This window comes from Zootoca vivipara, chromosome 1 (assembly GCF_963506605.1).
Source record: "Zootoca vivipara chromosome 1, rZooViv1.1, whole genome shotgun sequence".
Taxonomy (NCBI): Eukaryota; Metazoa; Chordata; class Lepidosauria; order Squamata; family Lacertidae; genus Zootoca; species Zootoca vivipara.
Window position 1 is genome coordinate 94,618,487 of NC_083276.1, and position 15,054 is coordinate 94,633,540.

Consider the following 15,054-nt stretch of genomic DNA (forward strand, 5'->3'; position numbering starts at 1 on the left):
GGCAGAATGGATTTTTAAACAAGCTCCAACTCAAAGAGAATATATCAAATGCTTTTAGTAAGAATGTATGAACCACAGTTTTAAAAACAAGACTGTTGTCACTTTGATCTGCAGCATTTTTGCAATCTTTCAGCTGGTGGGATATTACTTATGTGCCTACACTTGGTTGAAATGATTAGAGAAAGCCATGTTTGATCATCAGAGCCAGAAGGATGAGTTAGAATCATTTCCAGGTATGACTGGGCCTTGGTATGGTACAATCAGGTAACATCTACATCTACACTATATGTGCACATTTCTACCACTTTCACAGGCATGGCTTCCCTCAAAGAATCCTGGGTGGGCTTTACAAGTAATGGCTACAGGTTCTAGTTCTGGGGTTGGCCAGTTTCCGTAAAGAACTTTGTGCTTAAAAGAGGAGGGAAGCATCAATATTCTAGGAATTCTATAAAAACTTTATTGGAATACAAGCCTGTGAGTGGGATTACCAGTTTAAAGAGAGTGTCAATTTTGGGCATTATATATGCAAAGAATTATCTGTGGTTCCAAGTAAGAAAAGAGATGGAACAGAAACTGGCAAGCTGTAACTTAGTGGCTGTAGTTTCCTAATACTGGTTGGCTATGATGTCAAGAGAACCTGAACAGAGGTGGCCATACTCTGTAATGGCTCCTTGTGCAAAATCCTCTTTTTTTGCTGGAGAGGCTCCAAATTGAGTTTGATGATATACCTGTATCCAACTACATACCTTCTGATCGGAGGTGAAATATGAAGAGAAGTCGTTTAATTAAATATGATGCCTGTGTCTTCACTATGTACTACGTAGAAATCATGGGTCCATATTTATATTTAATATTAACATGACAAAGCTGTATTAGAATAATAATCTAATTAACACCAGTACTGTAACTTTAAATTCGTTCAGTTCAAAATTTAAGGGTATATGTGGGCCCCTTATATCCTGTGGGCCCCATGCATCTCACACCCAGTATGCTGTATATGACAACCACTAAATCTGGACCAAGTTATTATGCAAAAAGGATTGTACTTTAGTTCATTGCATTGTAATGCATTGGCCATTACAAGCCTTATAATAAAGTACACTCTATTTAAACCCAAACTGATAATCCTGCTGTTTTTTCCAGCTACATGTTACTTCCAGAAAACCGGTGCAGTACTGTTATCTTAAACAGAGATTAACTTCAATTTATTTGTGCATGTAGAGTCACAAGGCCAGTGGAAGTGATGATATTCCAGCTGAACTATTTAAAATTTTAAAAGATGATGCTGTTAATGTGCTACACCCAATATGCCAGCAAGTTTGGAAAACTCAGCAATAGCAATAGCCAGAGGATTGGGGAAGATCAGTCTACATCCCAATCCCAAAGAAGGGCAGTGCCAAAGAATGCTCCAACTACCGCACAATTGCCCTCATTTCACACACTAGCAAGGTTATGCTTAAAATTCTACAAGGCAGGCTTGGGCAGTATGTGGACCGAGAACTCCCAGAAGTGCAAGCTGGATTTTGAAGGGGCAGAGACCAAATAGCAAACATATGCTGGATTATGGAGAAAGCTAGAGAGTTCCAGAAAAACATCTACTTCTGCTTCATCGACTATGCAAAAGCCTTTGACTGTGTCGACCACAGCAAACTATGGCAAGTTCTTAAAGAAATGGCATCACCTCATCTGTCTCCTGAGAAATCTCTATGTGGGACAAGAAGCTACAGTTAGAACTGGATATGGAACAACTGATTGGTTCAAAATTGGGAAAGGAGTACGGCAAGGTTGTATATTGTCCCCCTGCTTATTTAACTTATATGCAGAATTCATCATGCAAAAGGCTGGACTAGATGAATCCCAAACCGGAATTAAGATTGCCAGAAGAAATATCAACAACCTCAGGTATGCAGATGACACAACCTTGATGGCAGAAAGAGGAGGAATTAAAGAACCTTTTAATGAGGGTGAAAGAGGAGAGCGCAAAATATGGTCTGAAGCTCAACATCAAAAGAAACCAAGATCATGGCCACTGGTCCCATCACCTCCTGGCAAATAGAAGGGGAAGAAATGGAGGCAGTAAGAGATTTTATTTTCTTGGGCTCCTTGATCACTGCAGATGGTGACAGCAGTCACGAAATTAAAAGATGCCTGCTTCTTGGGAGAAAAGCAATGGCAAACCTAGACAGCATCTTAAAAAGCAGAGACATCACCTTGCCGACAAAGGTCTGTATAGTTAAAGCTATGGTTTTCCCAGTAGTGATGTATGGAAGTGAGAGCTGGACCATAAAGAAGGCTGATCGCCGAAGAATTGATGCTTTTGAATTATGGTGCTGGAGGAGACTCTTGAGAGTCCCATGGACTGCAAGAAGATTAAACCTATCCATTCTGAAGGAAATCAGCAACGAGTGCTCACTGGAAGGACAGATCCTGAAGCTGAGGCTCCAATACTTTGGCCACCTCATGAGAAGACTCCCTGGAAAAGACCCTGATGTTGGGAAAGATGGAGGGCACTAGGAGAAGGGGACGACAGAGGACGAGATGGTTGGACAGTGTTCTCGAAGCCACCAACATGAGTCTGACCAAACTGCAGTGGAAGACAGGAGTGCCTGGCGTGCTCTGGTCCATGGGGTCACGAAGAGTCGGACAGGACTAAACAACAACAAGAGAGTCACAGATTGTTAATTTTCATATAATATAGCTGCTTACCTTGATTTAAAGCCATCTGGTGGCATGAGTTCCAGTGTATGTGTTGGTCCATACAGATTGACTACGTATAACTTGACTGTTGGATTCATTTCACCTGCCTTTGAAAAGAATGGATGAATAAGTCTGATATGTATTTGCAAAGACACAGAGAAGAACCATAGCTGTATGTGAAAATGTTAAAAGATGGATAACATAGCTAACCAGTTGTCATCGAATACATACATTAGTTGAATTCATGTGTCTTAACCAATTGCTGAAAATGTCCAACCCTCTGCTCCCTGCTATGAGGCCATGAGTGGCTACATACAAGAAAACATATATTGCTGTAGGCCTGGTGGAATGCATTACATATCCAGTGTAAAATGATTTTAGAATATGAATTTTAATCTAAAATGGGGGGAAAGACCAACTATTACTGAAAACATTGACTTTCTAGATGGACTATTCTGACTCCTGTCTTTGTAGTATGGGGAAGATGTGTAGTGCATACACAAACCATGTAAAAGTGGAAATCAAGCTTTCAAGCTAAACTGTGTAAAAAGAAAAAGAAAGAAAGAAATACACCTAACCTTAGTGATCACTTGTTTACAGCCCAAATATGCTGCTGCCATTGTGTTACTTTGGTTTTTTTAATCTTCTTTGTCACTGACTGATTCTAGCTAATCAGGAATTATATAGTGACTACATTATCAAGGCATCAAAGAGCCAATCAGGACCACTTCAAGATACCACTGAGGGCAAATGAATCTCTCAGATTACCCTTATTCTGATGGGGGATGGATGTATCATCACTGCTGCAGAAAGCAAGCAGTCTGACATTCTTTTCTCATTGCATATGTGTTTTCATTGAAATAATTCAAATCATAGATTGCTAGCTGCATGGCAGAATTTGGGCAGAACCTGAATGTGGATGCCATCCATATGCATTTCATTCCTTTCACTGAAATGTCCATTTGAATGTGTAATGCCATCCCAATAATGTTGCACTGAATCAACTACATATATTATTAGATTAGGATGAGGAAATGTTGCCTAAGCAAGAGGGATGCGTTCTGTCTTCCCTTACACCCATCACCTTGCAAACACTTCTCACAAGGGGATGTCAAAGTTGCTGAAATGGATTGGTGCTTTTTGTATGGGATGAAAGCATTTGTAAAAAGTGCCATGGAAACCCTATTTTGGCTCAGCAGCAGTCATAAATATTCCAGTAGTAATGAAGTGGAATACTGTACTGCAATAACAAAGTCCTTTGTCAATATTACCAGATCACTAGCTTCATAATTAATTATGGTGAATTGAAAGCTAACAGAAGTATTAAATAAAGGTAAAGGTTTTATGAGCATAATTCTGCATTGCCTGTGATAAATGGAACTAGACTTTCATTTCCTCTTCCCAAAGCTTAATTTTATTGTACATTTTGTCTTTAATTTTGTTTTCCTTTTGGCACTATAGAATAAGACATTGCTAAAGAAAACTAACAAAGTGATTCTAGAGATTAATTTCCCTGCTACTGAAAAGAAACAGGATATCAACTGATTTATTAAGTAAAAATAGTGTTGCCATTCAGTTGTAGGCACTGTCATATCATTTAACAATTTAATTTAGTTAAATGGAATAATTGCAACTGTCAAACAGATCCTATTACATGATATTATTAACTTGTTATGTTTATATTAGTTTTGATTTATGATTTACTAATATTGATAGGTGAATTCAAATATTCACAGCAAAAATATATCCTTGAAATCTTGCTGATCCAAATGCTTGTAAAAAAATATACCCAGACCCTCCAGATGTGCATCATATGAGTAGTTATATTAATATATTAAGTTATATTGCCCTGTGCTAAACAAAAGAACTTTTGTTTTGTTCTTTAATCTAGAAAAGAACAAAGCTTTTGTAGCTTTTTGAGAAAACATTGTGTACAGTAATTTCTGTAAAAACCATGACAACAAAAAATGGCTTCCTTTCCTTTTTGAAATAACTCATTTGGTAACACTGAACACTATACCTTATGCAAGTAATGAAGATTGTATGTAATGTTTCCTTACCTTTGGATAAGGGTACTGTTTTCCTCTGGGATACAGGAATCCAGTAAACCGAGGAATAACCATGTTTGGCACCAATGAGTCGTTTATCATAAGAAACGCCAGCCTCTCTCCATCAGGTGACCACCAGTGAGTTATGTGAGAATGAAGGAGCTCCTCTGGGGGAGGGGAGGGAAGATGTTCTTAAAACCCATGAAATTAACCATTGTCATATAATTCAGATCCCAATCTCAGGGGAGAATCCCAATCCACTGGCTGCCCACAACAGCTTCTCCACTTTCTCCACTGTTGTTTAGAATCTCACTGAAGATTGCTTTATATACACATTTTGCTGCTGTTGGCAAACTTCTTACTGTTAAAAATAAATTAAACAGAGCAAACAGACAATGCTACATTCTTGTGTACCAGTTAGGCCATAGCACAGCCAGGAGGCTGTGATTTTGTATATCCAACTAGATTGCTACTGTTTTGAAATCTGTTCTTCAATTTCTCAAAAAAAAATTTTTTTTTACTGCAAAAAGGTTTTTCTTCTTCTTCTTCTTCTTCTTCTTCTTCTTCTTCTTCTTCTTCTTCTTCTTCTTCTTCTTCTTCTTCTTCTTCTTTGATCTCATTCTCAGAACACTTAGAATTTCCATAATTGGAGGTCTCAGCTTACTTTATTCTTTCGAGCTGACCATAGGTGGTGTGTCTGTTTCCTCTCCAGTAAACTTTTCTGCAGTCTCCTTAGCTGCTCACACTTCCTGATCTGAAAACACTCAATTGGGGAAGTAACCTCATGATATCTTTACCTAGTCTTCATCTGTGGAAAGCCGGAGAGGCTGCAGAGTGAAGACCACTGGTGGGATGATTTAATGAATGAAAGAAACACCTGATAATTTCATTGACTCTCTCTCTCTCTCTCTCTCTCTCTCTCTCTCTCTCTCTCTCTCTCTGGCTGTATCTCCTTCCATAGTCTTGTGAAAAAATAAATTGAGATGCTGCAGTAAGAAATATAAAATGCCAACAGCTTTTTAGCTGCCTTGCATGAACCACAATTTCTAATGCTTGTCTTTATAACCACAAATTTCCAGGGCACTGTTGGTTCCCTCATTATTCTGCATCCCTATATCTCTTTGTATCAGAATAGTTATAAGTAGAGCATAAAAGGTAAAGGGACCCCTGACTATTAGGTCCAGTTGCAGACGACTCTCGCCAATGAAAAATAGGTGGAGTAATTTTCAGGGCTGTTATGCAAAACAATGTATGTTCTTGTTCTGTTCCCTTCCCCATACAATTGTTTTCTTCTTGAAACAAGAAAATAAGAAGGATTTTGACAATTTAAATGATCACAAACAAAAGCTTATATATAGGCATCCCTTTGTTATAATGCAGACAATTTTGCAAGAAAACATTAAAAAGAAAAATCAACAGCATTGTCCTATAATGAACAGAAAATTGAACATGTGTGGGTCCTCTGCATTTCTAATAAAGTTGCATCTGTGCAATTTACCTTCATATAACCAGTCTGCAATTCCATTAAATACAATTCCTTCTTTTCCAGACGATGTTAGTCGCAATGAGCTACTCTTTACATCAGGCTGGTAGTAGATGTTATTTTCAAAAATGTAAATCTAAATTAGGTAAGAGGAGGAAAGGTTTAATGCAGAAGCTAATGAATATTTTCAAGTTCAGTGACAGGGAAAAAAATATGCAGTTTAATAATATTATGTAAAGGAAAACTCTTTCTAGTTTTCCACCAGCCATTTCCTTCCATTTACTGCTTTTTATTGTGATGTAGATTTCAGACATTACCAGAATGTGGAAATGGATAGAAGCTGAATAAGGCACATTCACATTCACCCTGTTGACCCTCTCACAACTCCAATATATTCTCATTCATCTACATAGCAAATGTTGTTTTGCTTCATGCTGTTCCTGAGGGGGACCAAGATACCAGGCTGTATGTTGAAACAGGACTGAAACTGAAGGACACAGCTGATATCCACAAGCTAAAGCTTATTTTGCTATTTCATAGTCTCCATTTTCTAGTTTTCTGGAAGTCCTACAACCCGTGTTATGGCCACCCAGCTGTGTCAGCTGTCGTGCTGTCATTGTTGGACCATAAATATTCAATCTGTTAGTGGTGCTGACAGTTGTTAGTGCACAGTAGACCTAATACACTTTACAGTTTAGTTGCTGAATATCCCTCCCCTCCGTGAGCTGGGCCCGGGAAATCCCCCCAGAGCCCACTTCACCAGAGCAGCTCCCTCTGCCTCTCCTGCCCTTGCAGCTGGGCCCCAAGCACGTCACAGCCGAGTGACCCAGCCGTGAAATGTGTAGCCCCACAAGAAATAGGAAGGGAAGGGAGAATGTGCAGTCTTCCTAACCTCACCCCATGATGTGCTCGGCTTTCCCGCTCTGCCCTTGCCACCTAACATCAGTTTCTCCTCCCTGAATATCTGGCAAACATGTCCATTCATAATTATATTTATTAATCTACCAGTGCTCTTTTTTTCTAGAAAAAAGGTACCAATACTGTGTACCAGCACATACCGCCAGAAAAAAGCACTGGTCCCACATATACGACCTTTTAGTTGCCATTCTAATTCCAGGGCCCACCAGCCACCATATGCATATAAATTGATTTGATGCATGTGTTCTTCTTGCTTTGCTCTCTCTCTGTATACTTTTTTTAAAAAAGTATTTATGGAAATATTGGAACCGTTTATATGTTTTCATTATATTGTAATTCGCTTTGGGATGCCTCATGTGAAGAGAATCATAAATGAAGAGAATATATATAAATATATATATGCAAATCCAATGTGGATACTAGTGCTCCAAACCAGAACCATGAATTCTCATTTCTGAATAAAAAACAATAGTCCCACAAAGGCAATTTACACTGTGTACGCAGTATACACAAAGGGTTGTATACTGGATCCCTTATGGACAGGCCATGAAGTGTTACAGCATTATACCAAAAATGGTGGTCCTCTACTAAGTGGCTATTTTTTCTTAGCTTTTTAAAACGTTTATTCCTTTATCTTCCACAGTCTCTTATTATTTCACTCTCTTTGGGACTCAAAGTTACTCATTAAAGTTGTCCTTTCCAATGGGAAGCTTGTAAACAGCAGCCACGAACAGCTGTGTTTTCACAGAACTTAATTACTTTTTATGACGTAATTGCATAATAGAAAAGAACATACTAGCGATAGTGTAAAAAAAAATGCACTTTTGATACTTTAAAAATGCACAGGTATCACTATAATCGTTTTAGGAGAGCACAAAACCTTCTCATTTTTACACATACCAGTATGACCTTTGTTCCTTCAGCTCAAACACTCAGGGCTTCTGGGGCACAGCACTCCCACAGAGAATGTCAAGCAATTTTGTTTTAAAGAAACATGCCCCCTAAAGCTCAAAGCAATACACTCTTTCCTATCGCACACACATTTTATGCTTTTATTTGAACATTTCTATCAATCTATTGTTCTCTGGCCAATCAGGTCTATACAGCACTCAGCCAAGCCAAATCCCAAAGTACAGAATGACCCAATTTCTAAACAAGAGGAATGTATTTAGAAGGATTTTAAATGATTTCAACTTTTTGAATAAATCCATGAGAGGCACTGTTAAATAAATGAGAGGACTGTTAAATCAGTAGTTCTACAAATATTAAATAAAAGAAGTGACAGCATCCCGTTTTAGGAAAGATGTGAAACTCATGTAATAATTAAAATAATGAAAGGCTACATAACCTACAGGCATGAAATGGAAGTGTTGCTTGTTTCTCTAGCCTTCTAAAAATATTACTACATTAGCCCCAGTTCTAAGGTATAAGATCCACAGGTTTAAGATTGAATGTTGTGTAAGTAGACTTCTACCTGTGCCGTGGGACTTCACCTTTCCCTCCTTCCCCACTGTGCCCCCAAAATCTGCCCTGGAAGATCTTCCAAAGAGGAGAAGTCCATTCCACCAATTGTGTCCATTCCACTGGTGGGCACTGTTGAATTGCACCCAAAAGTAGCACTGTACGTTATTTACAGGGCTAACAAAGATAATAGTCGTTATTTATTTTTAATACTAATCTCAGATACCAAGCTACTAAAGAAAATAATTGTTTTCTGTTTCTCTACTCCTGTATCATCTTGGAAAAGATGCAAAACATTTATAAACTTTCACTTAAAGTTATATTACACAACACACATATAACACAGAGAGACAAACAGATGCAGGCACATACCATGTTAATCCTCATCGCAACACTGGGTGTAATTTCTCATTAAAAAATACTTGAAGGCTGACACTATAATTTGCTTCACATATGATTGTAAGCCAAGCTATGGCTTATCAGATCCACACAAACATGTTGTCTACTGGAGAGAAGCTTGCACCCACTTTGCTCCTCCATGGTCCTTTTAGCATGGACAGCATGCTGCAACAGCTAAAGCAAAGTCTGACTGAACCCTGGATTCTGGGATTAAGGTCTCTCCTTCCTAAACACAATCATGGGTGGTGGTGGTGGAGGAAGGGTGTGTACTCACTTGGCTTCTCTTTGGGAGCAGGCTAAGAATGGCCGACTCTTGGACCATGCCAGCTGAATTTGCTCCCTTTCGGCTGCTCAGCCATTTATATTAGCTGCCTTGAAGAGCACCGCCAACCTAAACAAGGAAAAATATGCTACCCGACCAACAAACTAAAGCCAAAGACTAAGTAGGAATTTTTTTTTAAGGGCTCCATCTGTTTTGGGACTACAATTCCCATCTCCCTGACCACTGGTCTTGCTAGCTAGGGATGATGCGAGCTGTAGTCCAAAAACAGCCGGAGACCCAAGTTTGGGGAACACTGGTCTAATTGATATGATATAATTCATGATAATGAGATGACTGCAAAAATGTCACTAATAGGTATAGGAAGTTGTATTATTCAGGTCACTGTACTCAATCCAATATAAATTTTGTGCATCTTCCAAAGCTTAGATATCGGACTCTCAGCTCACCACTATAGTCGTATACAATAGTTAGAAGATTTCACATTTTTTCCTTACCCAAATTACTCTGAGAGTGATTTGCATTGCCAGCACTTCAAAGTTGTTGTCTGCTATGTTATTAATAAAGCTATGGCCCTTGAGCCTCATATGGTTGTCATGTGTGATCATTCTGGTGTGTGGGTGTGAGAGGGACATCACAACTGTATAGCACTTTCATGGTTTTTAGAGTGCTTCAAAAACGTTATCATGTTGTAATTATTACAACAGCCCTGTAGGGTAAATCAAAACCTCTTGGTGCTCTCTTCCAGTCATGAGCATCAAAACAATGTGAGGCATATATTTCTTTTTCTGTAATTTCTTTCACTGTATCAATACTATATTGCAAGTACTGAATGTTCAGTGCAGTCCTATATATTATGATGATATATATAGCATAATTCTGAAACTGCAGTTCTCTTGAAAATAGTTGAAAGAGAAATTGCTTACATGGTATCCTATATAGATTCAAGTGTGTTCTCATAAATTTATTGGTGGCTTTGTGCCTAAAAAGCTTTCCCTGGTTTTTGGCATGAAGATAAGAAATAAATTGAAAAAGGCAAAAGGTGGAACCAGGCTATATTACCTTGCATGAAAATCCTTCTTTTTCTTTTCTTTTTTTTTAAAAAAAGCTTTTCTCCAAAATTTGCCTGTGTGAAGACTAACACCTTTGATTGCAATTTATTTAGTGATTAGTAAATTTGAAATATTTACAAGCTGGGACACAAATACATGCACACACATGCATATTTCCATGTTACATCACAGAGCTCTTCTCCTTTGGCAGACCCATTCATGTACCATTTTCTTATTTAATAAATATATCTTCGGAAATTAGGATTAGAGAGGGCTTAAGAGTTTATAACAGTCACATTTTTTATGATACTGTGAAGAATTAAGGACGCAGTCGCATTAACATGGTACCTCTGTAAGGAAGCTTCCATGATACTGTATATTTATAGTTTCATAATAAAATGAAATGTACCGTTAATCATCCAGCTAAAGTAATTATTTCTATGATGATAAAAACAAAGGTTTTGGGACCCAGTTACTGGTTCACATGCCGTTATCTGAACAGACATTAATGGAATTGCTAGTTTCATGGTTTGGCAAGAGCTTCTGATACTTCAAGGCAGTGACTTTCAACCTTTTTGAGTCCAGGGCTCCCTTGACCAGCCACATTCTTTCTGTGGCTGCCCTGGGAATTCCCACTTATGCAAGGGTTTCAAAGTTAAAAGACTATATTATTACAAGGCAGTTTGAGCTACAATACCATAGCATGATATCTATAACCTATTTTGGCTCCATTTTCTTCTTAAGCTCAAGCAATCAGTACTCACCCAGGAACAGTAAGCTTATTATTATGCAATCAGGTTACCTCCCAAGTTCTTGACAAACACACCCCTTGCAGATACAGGACAAAGGAAATTCTCTGCCACAATGTACTTCAAGCCTTTTCCTCTCTAAAAGTACTGCATAAGCTTTATGCCATAAGGTGATATCGCTAAGGGATGGTGTTTATGTTAGACACACTCACAAGAATCAAGGGGTTGAATGAGTAGGTGCCCTTCTGTAAGCTGAATGCCTCTTCTGCATGCAAAAGAACTTTTTTCTGCCTCTGTTCAAGGCAGAAAAGGTGTAAGAAGAAAGAATATTGAAATGTAGAGGTGTACTTACATCTGTGCCAGGCATTGTGCTTTCTTGCACAAGGTCATTTTAAATTCTCTCAGAATTTTTTTCTATAACTTAGCAGGCCTTTTGTGACTTTTTAAATGCTTTTATATGCTTTTATATATTGCCCAACCCCAGGCTTGTTGGAGTTTTGGGGTTTTTTTTTTGCTGTGGTGAATTTTGTATTGTAACTGTATTTTCATGTTTTTTCATTATATGTTACATTTCATGTTACATTTTTACATGCTGTACCCAGAGCATTTCGGTTATAGGCTGACATAGAAATTAGGACTGTGCACTGGCATCTAGCCGAATCCAAAACTGAGTTGGGCTAATCTGGGTAGATCCCACCTCTGGCCAGCGCGGGTTGATATAGCTCAGGGTCGGCCAACCTGGAGAAATCTGGCATAGTCTAAAGCTGTTATAAGGGACGCAGGTGGTGCTGTGGTCTAAACCACAGAGCCTAGGGTTTGCTGATCAGGTGGTCGGTTCGAAGCCCCGTGACAGGGTGAGCTCCCATTGTTCGGTCCCAGCTCCTGCCCACCTTTTTTTTTAATAAACTTTATTAATTTCTTAATTATTAATTTCTCTCTTTAAAAACATAAACATTCAACATACACACACACTTTTACAGACAAAAAGAAGGTAAACGGCGTTTCCGTGCGCTGCTCTGGTTCACCAGAAGTGGCTTAGTCATGCTGGCCACATGACCTGGAAGCTGTCTGCAGACAAACACTGGCTCCCTTGGCCTATAGAGCAAGATGAGCATGCAACCCCAGAGTCATCCGCGACTGGACCGTCAGGGGTACCTTTACCTTTTAAGGCTGTCATAAGATGGGACAACAGGTAGTAGGTGGGGGGGGATAAGGAAAGGCAGGCAGCCTCTACAAAGAGTAGTGCAGAGCCGTTTGCAAAGGGGCTTTCAATCAGTCACACATTGCACTTGACTTTGTGTGCCTGTTCCCAGTAGGGGAACATCAGTACACAAACTGAGCAAGACTGAACCCAAAATTAAGCACAAAAATGGCTGAAAGTCATATTCCTTTTCAGGAGGTCAATACAGATGGATTGTATTTAGGCAGCAAAATGTTGAGCAGAGACAGACTCTCCAAGTATCCCTGTTTTCCAGGGATGTTCCTGAGTTAGAGAAGCCATCCCGGTTTCTGAATTGATCCCGGAATGTCCCACTTTTCCTTAGGATACCCCTATTTTCATTGAAGGAATATTGGAGGGTATGGAGTTACCCGAGCTGTCTGAAGGAAGCCCTATATAGGGATGTTTTTATGTTTAATGTTTTATTATGTTTTTTTATATAGGAAGCTGTCTAGAGTGCAGGGGAAACTCAATAAGATGTGTGGGTATAAATAGTAAAATTATCATTATGCAATGGGACGTCCCTATTTTCATCAGATAAATGTTGGAGGGGATGCAGGGAGGGATAGGCATAGGCCTTTACACAGCATCAAAAGCACAGAAGAGGCCCTTGGGATTCCTAGGCTGAGTGTAAGTGTGAATTTAACTAGGTTGATGGCAGAGGAGAAAGATTTTATATCACATTGTTCCATCCATTAGATTACTCCCACCAAATGGCTTTCAATACAAAAGTCACAAATGCAGTAAAAACTATTCAGACTCTTGCTGAGGTACTTTGGACCCAAGCCATTTAGGGCTTTAAAGGTCAGTGTCAGCGTTTTATCAGCTGATTGATGGGAAAAGAGAATTGCAATTGGATAAGTACAATGCACCATCAAAGATAATGGAATTATTCATTGTACGTTTCAAGGATCAGTAGGTTTTGTGACAATTTACCCTTTGATAACCTCCTTAAACTTAATGTTCTAGACTAATAGATAATAACAAATGTCCGATGTCTTGATGTGGTGAGTACACAAGAATTCACACCTCACTGAAACGTTCTTGTGTGATTTGTAATAAACATATGGGAATATTCTAACTATATTATATTGCTGAGAATATTAATCTTGTATTCTTGTCAGTTCTGCTTGTTTATTTTATTGTCTTATTTCTTATATTTTTTAACTTTTGTATATTATATAATATTGTAAGACAGGACTAGTATTTGGCCCACGGAAAAATGCAGCAAAGTGTTGGAAAGAAGTCGCGTGTCAAACAGTGGTGAAAAATCAACCCAAAAGATCACTGAAGGGGAGCACATTTCACAGGCAGGTAAAATGTTCACAAAATGGGTATTTATTAAGTCAAAATAAAAGCGGCAGAATCTTTGGTTCTATCAGACTAAAATATAGGTTTTATACATAATGTGGATTATGCAAAAAGTATAAAAGGGTCAGTAAAAATATTGTCACTCCAAGTGTGTAAATACTGAAAGACGTGTAATAAAGGATCCCATTGTTTAGTTTGGACTCTTCCATTTTCCTAAAAATGGAGAACAAATAGGAACATCAAATGGAAGTGAACTGTACAAGGTCAACGGAGCGTGGCAAATCTAAATGGTGAAGTTCACTGCAACATGATGAAGATCATTTTATTATTGAAATTATTGGATGGTTACAAAGTGAAATATACTCTATGTTGATTTCCAGGAATAAATGTTGTCAGCATATCCTGCTTATATTCAGGTAATCAACTTCTCTATCATCCATGACACAAATAACTAAACGTCCTATTCTTCAGCTCCCATTACATTAAAAGTCTAGCCTATATGACATTTCTCCTTGATGTGATATTGCCAGCTAATTAGCTGAATGATTTAAAGCCTTCAAGATGTTTTCCCATATGAGCTAGTTGCATATCTATTTGTTCTTTTTCCTGTTCCTGTGTACATAATTGATCCAACCTCAAAAATAGTGGATGAAATTAATCCATCACAAGTAAATGGACAAGAATCATGTTGTCCTGGTCGTCAATATGCAATGCTCAACATTGAGATAAAACATGAATTTCTTTGAAGTTTGGAATAATTATTAACATTTTTCTTTACCATGCAATCCTATACAAATATACTCAGAAGTATATATTCAGAAGTATGCTGAAGTCATCTTGAGTTCCATGAAGTTTAATCCAAGTTAAGTGGGTAACAAATTATAAACCCAATGTAACAAAATAAGAAGTGACCAAACATTTTATACAGGTGGTAACCATTTTAGGCATGTCCAATTGAAGCATGATTGCTTACGTCCAGGTCCTTTTGTACCCAGAAGGGGGCAGGGTGGGTTATAATAGGGAGGGTCATACTTACGCACACTCCATTGATGCACACATGGGTCGGGAACAGAACCCCCACACAAAATGGCCACCACCTGTATTTAATATGTGCAGATAATTCTAGACATGCAAACTCAGATACTACTCCCCTGAGTTCAATGAAACAGAGTTCCAATGAAATGTGTATAGAATCACAGCCTAAGCCAGCAAACCAGACCTGCTGATCCAACCACTGCACCCACAGTCCAGACATTCACTCCTTGCATCACTAATTGAATGCATATTCCACGCTAGCAAAGGGAGAGTAAAAGATACAGAGACAAAGGAAGGCAGGCTGTGTAGATCACAACTTTCATTACTAAGCTTTCAGCCATCACTTGACATGCACTTTCAAGCTTTTCTGTGCCAGACTGGAAACATACATCAATACAATTA

The 15,054-nt window shown here is 38.5% G+C and overlaps 1 protein-coding gene across 1 annotated transcript in view; it reads right to left on the reverse strand.

The window, feature by feature from the left end:
- The window catches only part of DPP10 (dipeptidyl peptidase like 10), a 228,481-nt gene that overhangs the window by 47,572 nt on the left and 165,855 nt on the right, over window positions 1-15,054 (reverse strand). Inside the window, exons 8-10 of the mRNA XM_035130088.2 lie at window positions 6,244-6,364; window positions 4,758-4,912; window positions 2,707-2,804 (exon numbers count right to left, since the gene is read on the reverse strand). Of these exons, the coding sequence (XP_034985979.1) occupies window positions 2,707-2,804; window positions 4,758-4,912; window positions 6,244-6,364 (374 nt within the window). The remainder of the gene's footprint in view (window positions 1-2,706; window positions 2,805-4,757; window positions 4,913-6,243; window positions 6,365-15,054) is intronic.